We start from the raw sequence: 11,807 nt of genomic DNA, 5'->3' as shown, positions 1-11,807 counted from the left end.
GAAATTTTAGTACCACTGCATTGAAATTTGAAATTTTCATCAAATAGGATTATTTTTTTCCAAAAAACAACTATTAGCTTAGAAACTACATTCAATTTTCTATATATTCTCTTCTTACATATTTTAAAAATAATGTTCACAACTTATTCAAATTTTCATGTCAAGTTGCATAACTCTGATTTTTCTGAAATTTCATTGCCACTTAAGGGCATGTTTTGGCACACCATGATCCTGCACATACTCTAGTTGTTGAGATGTTTTGATATCGAGGTCTCTTCGGCTAGTTGACTTGAGGTCTTGTTTTGGTCTTTATCTTTTAGGTCTTGTGTGCCTTTGTGTCTTTTCCTTTGTTTGTCATTTTGTCTTGGTGTATCTTTTTTTTTTGTCTTGTTTTGTGTGCCCTTGCATATGTTTGGGTGAGTTAAGATCCTAAGATTGGGGACTTAGTTCCTCAAAATTAGTGATATCTTATACTTTGTGATTTTTCTCCATATTTTTTCTCATCTTCATCTCCCTTTCTTCTACTTTAACGTGAGTATTTGCGTAACCTCATACTCCCACTAATGCGGGGGATATATGTTATGTCCTAAAATTGCACCCTTTGCAATTTTGATTGCATTTTGGGCCCTCACCTTATCGGTCTCATCCTCATGCATGACCAGGACCTATTTTTGTCTCCCCTATTCAACCAGAATTCATTTTTCACCTTGCATGGCCACCTTGATCTTGCCCCAAAATAGGGCAGGACCAAGGCACAACACCCTGGGATCCCCTAAAGGGGACCTATGTTGGCCCCTCTTCCTTGGACTTATCTCAAATGTGAGCAGGAAATAATCCCCTATGTTGGCCTCTGTCAAAAAATTAAACAATTAATGATGGGCAAGTATATAATGAGGTCTTCCCCAATCATTTTGACATACAAGCATAACATAGGATCATACATTCATGAAGGTGGAATTGGATCTCAAGCGCTCAAGCATTCAATTGTTCAATCATTCATCATCTAGCATTCCTCAAGGCTGCATATTGTCCACTGGAGCAACATTACATCATTCATTTGCAAGCATGTGTGTGCGTTAGGGTTTTGTTATGTTCATGCCATTTCATACAACATATGTGATTACATATAAGATGAAAAACATCATCATCATCTATTACAGATCTAAAGATATTCTTTTCCATCATTTATTTCAAGTATTTGTAGTATTTCATTCAAGGTTTATTCCAAACTGGGGTTTGACTTAGGCAAACCCCTATTCCCAACCCCTTTCTTCTTCTCTATGTGTGCAGGACATAGGTGCGCAGTTGTACTTATGAAATTAATCTTTATTCACAGAGACGGAAAAACCCTTTTCGACGTGCAGAAAGTTCTGAGTACCAATAAGAGGGTGCCCATGTCCAGACACACAATCCCTACAAATGTTGCCCAATTTCGTAGAGCAGCTTCGAATCATCTCAAACTTCTTAGATCTAGGTGCATGACTAAATCCTGAATCTATAGCTCACTATTTTTGCTTACTTTGTCTTCAATTTTGGCACTTCACTTATTCAACTTACAAAAGAAGGTCAAACAAATTCCAATTTCAACCAATCTACTTAGCATTCAGTCCTTGTATCATTTGGGATTGGATCTAGTAGATTCATCCCCCTCTTTTGAATATAAAGTTTCCTGAAGTCAAAATTGAGCTTAGCGAATTCCCTACTCCCAAGTGGAGATTTGGTCAAGCCCCAAATTTTGCACTTTACAACACCATTAAGCTTCTCACTGAAATATGCAACCAGTTTAACTTCTTGGCTTAGGATTGCCCCAATTGCTAACCCACTAGCATCACATTCTACTTGAAACACCTTGTCAAAATCCAATAAAACAAGAATGGGCTTCTCACTTACCTTCTTCTTAAGAAATCTAAAATTTTCTCTAGCCTCCTTAGTCCACACAAATGGTCTTTTATACCCTTTTATGGTCTCAAGAATGTGTGCTACTACATGACTGAAATTTTGTATAAACTTTCTATAAAAACTAGAAGACCATGAAAGCTTCTTACCTCCATTACACTTCTTGGTGTTGGCCAATAAAGGATGGCCTGAACCTTCTCCTTATCCATCTTTAGTCCATCTTGGGACACCACAAATCCCAAATAAATCAGCTCAGTCAGCATAAACAAACATTTCTTCAAGTTAATCTACACCTTTTCTTCATGTAATCTCTGCAATACCATCCTCAAATGTTTTATATGCTCCTCCTTAGACCTACTAAATACCAAAATTTCATCTAAATATACAATTAAAAATTTACCAAGGAATGGTTTCAACACCTCATTCATTACTCTCATAAATGTCCTAGGGGAATTAGACAAACCAAAAGACATGACTAGCCATTCATACAACCCATCACTATTCTTAAATGTTGTCTTCCATGCATCCCCCAGTCTGATTCTTATTTAGTGGTAGCCACTTTTCAAATCTACTTTGGAAAAATACCTGGAGCCACTTAAACAATCCATGAGATCCTCTATTCTTGCTATGGGAAAGTGATACCTTATAGTAATCTTGTTAATAGCCCTTAAGTTAGTGTGAATGCGACATTCTCACCCCTTCTTTGGAACTAGCATAGTGGACTTAGGCTCTCCCTTATCAAACCCTTCTTCAAAATGTCTTACACTTGCTTCCTTATTTCTTCATTCTCCATAGGTGTTAACCTATAATAAGCTTTGTTAGGAAGGCTAGCCCTCAGAATCAAATCTATATGATGACTAATGCTCCTCATAGGAGGTAATTCACTAGGAAAATTAGATGCAATGATATCATTATGTTCATTCAAAATATCTTGCACTTCAATACGAAAATCATCAACTTTTGAGGAAGATAAAACACTTTTAGGTTTAAGAACCAAAGCATAAAAAAATTCTTCATTCTTTAAATCATGTAAAAAATCCTCTCCACTTACCATCATTACCTTACTGTTGCTACTACTTCTACTTCCCTCTTCTTTCTCTTTTATTGGCATCAAGGTGTTCTTATCTCCATCGTTTTCAATGGTATATGTGTTCTCCCTTCCATCATGCACCGCTTTCCTGCCAAATTGCCCAGGTCTTCCAAGCAATACATGGTGCACATCTATGGGCATTACATCACACAAAACATTATCCCTATGGCTTCCAATATGAAATTCAACATAGGCCTGATCATTCACCAATATTTGATGACCTTTTTGTAACCAAGACATTTTGTAGGGGGAGGGGTGCTTAATCCTTTTAAGGTTTGACTTTTATACCATTTCAGTTGCAACAATGTTATCCATACTACTGCTATCAATAATGAGTTTGCAACATCTACCTTGTGACTTACACTTGGTTTTGAACAACGATCTCCTTTGAATTAGCTCTCGACTTTCCTTTTAAGGTTTCAACAATACTCTTTTGAGAAACAAAGATTCTCTTGACTTAGGTTCATCCTTGTGGTGTACTGGAGACCCCACACTTTCTTGATCAACATGCATAATCTGATTACTCTTCTCAAATTTTGTATATCCTCCTTGAGATGACTACACACATTCCTAACTCTTGTGTCCATATTGATTGCATTTAAAACACTTTTCGACAAACCCTCTACCTCTACCTTGGGAACCACCTCTACCATAAGACCTGCCCCCCTTATTTTGAAAACTTCCTCTATCATTAATTAGCTGTTGTTGTACTAGAACTTCCATCCTCTTCTCCTCGGTGATGTTTTTGTCCTCTACTTGTTTGGTGTCCTCTTCCTCTCTTCTTCTCTTGTTGATTTTGCTTCCATTGCAACTTCTCTTCTACCTTTAGAGAAAGTTGATAAGCTTCTCATAGACTTCTAGGAGACACAAGACTCAATTTATCTTGAAGACTATACTTTCGTCTATTCATATAATGAGCTATCTTCTCCTCATCTTCTTCACTATGCCCTGATCTAATTACCAACTTGTAGAGTTCCTCTATATAATCCTTTACTAACATATCGTTCTACTTCATATTCTGTAACCTCCTAAAGAGATTGATCTAATAATCAATAGGAAGGAACTTAGCTCTCAATTTAGCCACCATTCGGTCCCATGAGTTAATTTTCTCCTTATTTTGCCTTTTTCTCTCAGTTTGGATAAAGTCCCACCACAGTGCAGTGTGGCCCTTCAATCTAGTACAAGAAAACTTTACCCTCTTATCTTCTAATACACATTCATACTCAAAATACTTATCTAGATCATTTATCTAGTCAATCAAGTCTTCTCCATTAAGACTGCCTGAATATGTTGGAACTTCTATTTTAGGCTTGAAACCTGCATTCATGATTGTCTTCAGCAGTCTCTCCTCAACATTTTCCTTCTCTCCTTATCCTTCTCTATTTCCTTCTTGATCTTGGTCTTCCTCCTCTATCTCATCACCACCTTCATCCACATAAGGCTCCCTCTTCTCTGTGCCCTTTCCAAGGCATCCAACTACTCCATCAATTGTTGTAATAGTCCTTCATCATTACCTCTTCTACCTCTTCCATGAGCTCCACCTCTGCCCATTCTTCTTGGAGGCATATTGTTCACAATCTCCAATTCCCAAACTCTGCAGGCTCTGATACCAAATGATGGCAAGCTGCCTCATTGGTCACTTAAACAAATTCACCTCTCAAACACAATTTTGGATCAAACTTTCTTATTACAAAAAAAGAATTTGAACAAGAATTTCAGAATGGGTTTATTTAACTGAAATTAAGAACAAGTAGATACTCTGCAGTCTCATACACATCCAAAGAAATAGGAAGAATTTCAAGTCAAAACTCCAATATTGGTATTTGACAGGAAGACAACAAATTATCCATAGTAATGACAAAAGCAATTATAGCGATTCCTCCTTCAACACATTGGCAGTATTCAACATTCGTCTTTCACAAACATCTGGGACTTTGATTCATTCATTCCCTTCAACCAACTCTTGCTGTATTCAGACTTTTGTCTTTCCTTTTCACTGTCCAACCGTGTCTCTAACTATCAACCCCCTTCAAATATGGTTACCAGTCGCTTGGGGAAAAGACAACGTCAACTAACTAACAACCTCTCAGTTGTGCCCCCTTCGAACCATCGACTGTCAACCAAACCACCGCCTAACTGTCATTGCAAACCGACAAGTAAGACAGTCGGGTTAGAAGAGCATAACGTCCAAGTAGTTAAAGCCCCTTTCAAAATGAATTCCTGTCACTCGGGTGACAAGAGGAAGGAATTTCCCTTGCTTGTTGTTTGCCAAGGCGATAGGAGCAACTAGAGGATTGATATAAGCTACAACACAACACAACACAAGATAAGGAACCCAACTCCAAACAAAAACAAAAACAAAAAAAAAAACTTCAACAATTAGAAATAAACATTAATTGAACAATGTCAGAAGTTTTATAAGTTTTGATAACTCTTAGAATTGTCGATATATAAAGACATGATCACTCTTTTAGAAATTTTGAAAGTTATTAGAAATCTTGAAGTTACTGACACAAACTAAAAGATTGACACAAGAAAGAAAAAATTGATGAATTCATAAATTATCATTTTGACTCTGACTGGAAGAAGACTAATTCAAGAAGGTGATAAAAAAGCTAGTTGACATAAATTTTTCGGTGACTAACATAGCTGAAAAAACTTGACAAATTGTTGACAAAGCTATCAAACACATACAAAGTACCAACATGATCAAAATTAATAAAATATGAAAACTTTTATAAAGAACAAAAACTTCAATGCAATCCTTTTAAAATACTCAAATGCCCCAGAACCTTATTTTTACCAAGATAAGATGAAAATTTATGACTTTGGTGAGAACAAGGTAACATAAATTTATTAATGTAACTTTATTTATTATTATCTAATTATATATTAAATTATAAGATGATGTAATATTCCAATATGAACATTCTCAAAAGGAGTTATAGCTTAGCTTATGCAATTTGAATAGCATTCAATAGCACTTAAGAGATGTATTAGGAGTTATGCCATCTTGTATTTTACAACTCATAATTTTATTCATTTTCTAATTTTATATATTTGTAAATTTTATATATTTATAACCATTTCATAATTTTATTATTTTTCTAATTTTATAAGAAATCATTAGTTTTTATTTATGAAATTCATAAATTTATAATTTTAAGATTTATTAATTTAATATTTTTTGAAATTTTAATTTAGTTTAATTGATATTATTTTTAAAATTAGTAAATTTAATATTTGTAATTTGTAAATGCCTAATTTTATATTTTATATTTTATAAAATAACTAAAGGAAGAATTTAAAAAATAAAGAAAATAATAATTAAGACTAATCTAAATTGCAAAGTACTTTAAAAAAAGGCATTCACCAAAATTAGGTGAGGAGTAGGTGGGATGGAATTCAATTCAATGTAGTCTTTTTTCAAGGTGCCCAAAATGATTGGTAGGGTCGCATATATACTTGAAGTATTGATGAAACATCAAAGATGGATTCATTAAATAATTATAGTTAAATTGATTTAGCTAATTGATCTTTTAGAACAAGTTGGGAGGATTGATCAAATATTTATCAATATAACATTTCGATGGCATTTTCTCAATAAATTCTTAAATATCACTGAAGCATCATAGTTTTGAATCATCGACCTTCTTGAACCAATATTTCACTTTGAAAACTCCAATTCTTAATCTTGTTGCCTCATACCATTCAATTCAAAAACAATACTCTAGCTCATCAAATATACTTTCTACTATGACTTTATACTATGAGAATTGTAGAGTCATAATTTCACACCTCTTGATTATTGATAAATTTAATTCAAACATTAATAAATAAAAGTTAGATTTATCCTTAAATAGTATCATAGATTCAAACCATATTCAATTTTGTGATATAAACTAACAACTTCATCAATCAATTTGAATCCCCTATTAATACCTTAATAGCTTTCTCCATGCATCTCATTTCTTTAGCAACTTGAATATTTCTTGACCATAGTATAGAAGGTGGAACTAGTGGTAATAAAGATTAAATAGACCAAGGACTACACTCAAGAAGTTACTTTCATATCCTTGTTCATTGTATGAAGTATTGAAGAAGTTGCTGATTACACATCCTTGTTCTCAACCTCCCTCACACTAAGATCTAATAAATCCTCTATTTGCATGTCTCTTTCATCTTTTTGGCCTGTAAGATTGACATTTTATTTCTATAAATTACATTCTTTATCCATTGTCGATAATAGATGAGAGGACTTGAGACATTTTGGGTTGAGATAATCAATTAAATAGTAAAGCTAAATGATGTCTCGATGCATTCTAAAAATTAGATAACCGTTTTGTGAAGCATAACTAAAATAGATTTTTCTTCTCTTTTTCACATTACTATTATCCATATAAGAACATTAGAAATAGAAGAAACAACTTGTATTGTAGATTAATCTTGCACTTTTGTTTGAGATGTTTGAATGAGTGGAAATGGGGTTCACCAAGCAGCGGCATTCACTTCAATTGGGTGAATTTGGGTGAAATTACACCATTTCCTAAGTGTGCTTGTCATTCATCACCAAGACTATGAAAAAAATGGTGGATCGTCAAACACCCTAACCTCTTTTAGGGTTAGATTATCAATTTTATTTTAATTGTTTTCACACCTCTTCAGACGTCGTATATGATGAAAATATTTGATTTCCCAGGCAATGCTTACGTTGTCATTATTCATAAGCGACTCCTGAAATTTTATAGGTTTCCCTTGACCACAAAAATTATTCTTTCTCCGAAGATTGTGCGTTTCCCACTCATTGGTAGTAAGTCAATAGATGATAATTATGTTTTTAGTGATGTACCAACTAATTGGTAGTAAGTCCATTGGCAATAATGTTTCTATTGATTTAGGGGAATCTTGATGTTCTAATGGCTTGTTAATGTTCACATTTGATCATGATTTTAAAGATCATTTTTTATTAATTACGTTTGTTTGAAAATAGTATTGTAAAAATTTAAACTGAAGTTATTCATTAGAAAAAAATAATTTATTGATACAAATATATTAAATCTATTTTCATCTCATTATCAATTTAATTGAAATAAATCTTTTCAATCTTATTTTTAATTGAAATAGATTATATTTATTTTCATCTTATTATTAAATTAAATAGTATACATATTTTCATCCAATTTAAATAAATTAAAAAAAATTAAATTAAAGGACTCATTTCACATGATCCAATGTATCAATAGCACCTCCCCATCTATCTATTATTAAATCCCAATCATTTGCATTTCCCTTCAAGAATCTATGAACTAACAATTGCACCTTGGTGTACAATGAGTACACTAAAGAGTTGCAAAAAGTAAATCAGGGTAAAAAAATGGTTCTTTTTTTCATACATTTGTACTATACATGAAGCAAATGATATTGTTTGTGCAACAAAGGTCTCAATGGAGAAGTGATAGCTTTAAATCAGCTATGCATCCACTTTAGAGATCCAAAAATGACGAAAACAAAACATCTAAATTAGACTTCATTACTAGCAAGCTCATTTATGTTTGCAATAGATAGAGAGAGGGGGCGAGGGGGGGAATAAGGAGATAGAGATAAGTAGTAGAGAGACGTATAGAGAGAGGGAGAGAGAGAGGGCCGGATAGTGGGGGAAGACTAAGCGAATGAGAGAGTATAGTAAGGATATAAGGATATAGAGGAAGATGGAGATAGAGATGGAGATGGAGAGGGAAAATGAGAGAAAAAAGGAAAGGGATATGGAGATGAGATGGAGAGATAAAGAGAGAGGTGAGAGAGGGATAGATAGAGATGAAAGAGATAAACATATAAAGAGGGAGAAAGGGGGAGAGATAGAAAGATAAATATAGGGATACAAAGTAACATATAGAGATGAAAAGATGTAGTGTTAGAGAGAGAGAAATAGATAATAGATAAACACCTTTCTAGTGGTAGCCACCTACATAAAAAGACAAGTTTTTTGAATAATCTAAACCCCCCTTTTATCTCTCATAACTATTTTGTTTAAATATTAAATTAAGTCAATGATATTTTAGAAATAGACCACTCTCTTTCATCATTCTACTTAATTAAGATGAAACACATTGAAATCTATTAAATTAATTAGTATGAAATTTGATATCCAAATTGGCAATACAAAATGGTCTACATATTTCAATGTCCAAGCTTTGCAAGTCTCTCACCTTGCACGATCACTATTCTAATGAAACTTCACAATACGCATGTATAACATAGGATTTTACATGATCACTAAATTAGGAAAGAAAACACACCTTTCATGTCTTATTAAAATCAAATGAGATTGATTAATTGTGAATGAAATCAAGTAATTGACAAAAATATATATTTACATTAATTGAATTTTATTTTTTGAATCTTAGAGCTTGCTTCCACAATCCATAATGTTAAGAAGAACTATTTATACAAAGAATTGTTTGGAAACACTCAAAGGGGTTCAACAAAAGTTGCAATTTTAACATAACAAAATTTTCAGCTTTATCTATTTAAACTATATTGTATTGTAAATATGACAAAACTATTGTAAGTTTGTTCTCCATTACTACTTATTTATCAATTTAGTTCTTCTTGGCCTATATAAATTTATGCTTATGGGTCAAAGCTAGAAGATAAATTTGTGTTTGATTTTTGTCTTAGCTTATGTCTCATCATGTTTATATTAATTTAATTTGTTTTATATAAAAATATAAACTAATTATTTAGAAGAATTAAATTATATCTGTATTTAATAGTTTTTATTATAAAATATAATATGTAATAATAAGTATTTAAGTATATTATATTTAGTTTAATTTATATTGTATATTAATTACATATTGTATTATATTTATATCTTTTTTTTGTAATATAATAATATAACCATAATATTATTTTTAAAGTAAATATAATTTAAATTGTAGAATATAGATCAAATAAAATTACATATTGTAATATATTTATATTTAATAATTTTTAATATAATAAATATAACCATAATATTATTGTAAACATAAATATTATTTAAATTGTAGTATGAAAAATATATATTATATATTCTATCATGGTTTATTAAGCAATTTTTAAATAAATATAATAAATATAACCATACTTTTATTTTACTATTTAAAAAATATTATACTATTTAATAAAAATATCTCACATATAATAGAATAGACTTTAAGGATAGTTTGTTTTTACAAAAAAACATTTTATACACAAAAAATATTTTAGTTTGATTTTATAGATAATAATGTATAACTTATATTGTACTGCAAACTATCATGATAATTAGTAAAATGATAGGGCTCCATTATTGATAGACACATGTTATGTTTGCAATAGAGAGAATGGGAGAAATGAAGAGAGGGAGAGATAGGGATAGAAAGAGGGATAACTTCTATAGAGGGGGGTAAGTGTACCATGAAAGGGGGTCTTAAGATTCCAAATTTTTCCTAAAATCAACAAATCTGAACTTTGATGAGAAATGAAGATAGTTACTCTCAAAATTTGAAGATGCAACAATAACAAGAGTTGTATTTCTATGAATCTAATTTTTAAACTACTAATATATTTTGAAAATGGTAGAGATCAAGGGAAAAGGGGGCTCACACAATGTGGTCATATTTTTATCCAAACAACATAACATGGCATATGGTGTGGCCCCCTAAAATGTTAACTTCAAAAAAAAAATTGAAAGTTGCTTCGATGAGAAATTAGCTAACATTGTGTCTAGTTTATGCCATTTTTTGGCTAATTTTTTAATGAATATATATTTTATTACTAATTTTTGAAGTGGACACATCCTCAGAAACTAAAAAATTGAGTATGCTCCCCCCTAAAATTGTTAAAAAATAATTAAAAAAACAAACAATACATGTAGAATGGAGTCTAGTTTCTAAAAATGTAACTTGTTTCAAAATTGGATGAATGAGTAAAAAACTATATCCAAAATACCACATGTTTATTTTTGGCAAAAAATGGACACACTAACAAAGAAATTAAAGATGAAAACCTATCAAAATTAAAATGCAAAATAAAATGTATGGTTAGATAAATAAGAGAAAGTTTAACATGATAATGGTATTTTTTAATCTACATTGAAACATTTTCAAACCTAATGGAGAGTACCAAAAAAAAATGTGTGAATTTTTTTCTTTTCATGAAACACATCATTGGCATGAAATGGTTGTACCACCCCTTGGGTCGGATGCTAAAGGAAAACCTACACCAAAGGGTTGGTATTTCTCAATACAAAAAATTTGGTGAGTACCAAATTTAGCACTCACCAAATATGAAAAATACATTTTTATCATTTGGTGAGTGTCAAATTTTGCGCTCACCAATGTTCTACATTGAAAAAATGTTTTCTCTTTGTCTCTCTATATCCCACTTTGATTAAACATTGCAAACTCAATCTTTCTCTTACCTCTCTCTCCTCTCTCTATCTCTTTCCCACCCTCTCTACCTTGTCTTCCCTCCTTACCTTAATCTCTATCCCTACCTAGCCATCCCTCTCTCTTCTTCTTTATCCCTCTCTTATTTTTTATCTCCATTCTCTCAATCACTACCCATCTCTCCCACCCACTCTCTCCCATCCCTAAGTCTCTCCCTCCCTCCCTCTTTACTTAAATACCTCTCCCTTCCTATCTTATTACCTACCTCTATCCCCCATTTATCTCCCTCGCCTCTATCTTTTCCCACTAGGTCAGTCTATATCTCTCTCATCTCTAGTTCTTTTCCTCTCTCTCCAATTATATCCCTACCTCCTTACCCCTATTTCTCTCTTTGTGAACTTCTCTCC

General features: G+C 32.2%; 1 protein-coding gene across 1 annotated transcript; it reads right to left on the bottom strand.

Moving 5' to 3' along the window:
- Positions 1 to 2,656: 2,656 nt before the first annotated feature.
- On the bottom strand, positions 2,657 to 3,226 carry LOC131874386 (uncharacterized). The gene has a single exon (XM_059217732.1). It carries the CDS (start codon positions 3,224 to 3,226, stop codon positions 2,657 to 2,659), a length of 570 nt encoding a protein of 189 aa, XP_059073715.1.
- Positions 3,227 to 11,807: the final 8,581 nt, after the last annotated feature.

The sequence above is a fragment of the Cryptomeria japonica genome, chromosome 3 (genome assembly GCF_030272615.1).
Source record: "Cryptomeria japonica chromosome 3, Sugi_1.0, whole genome shotgun sequence".
In the NCBI taxonomy this organism is placed as follows: domain Eukaryota; kingdom Viridiplantae; phylum Streptophyta; class Pinopsida; order Cupressales; family Cupressaceae; genus Cryptomeria; species Cryptomeria japonica.
The sequence above is the reverse complement of the archived record's forward strand: the minus strand, read 5'-3'. Positions and strand labels throughout refer to the sequence as shown.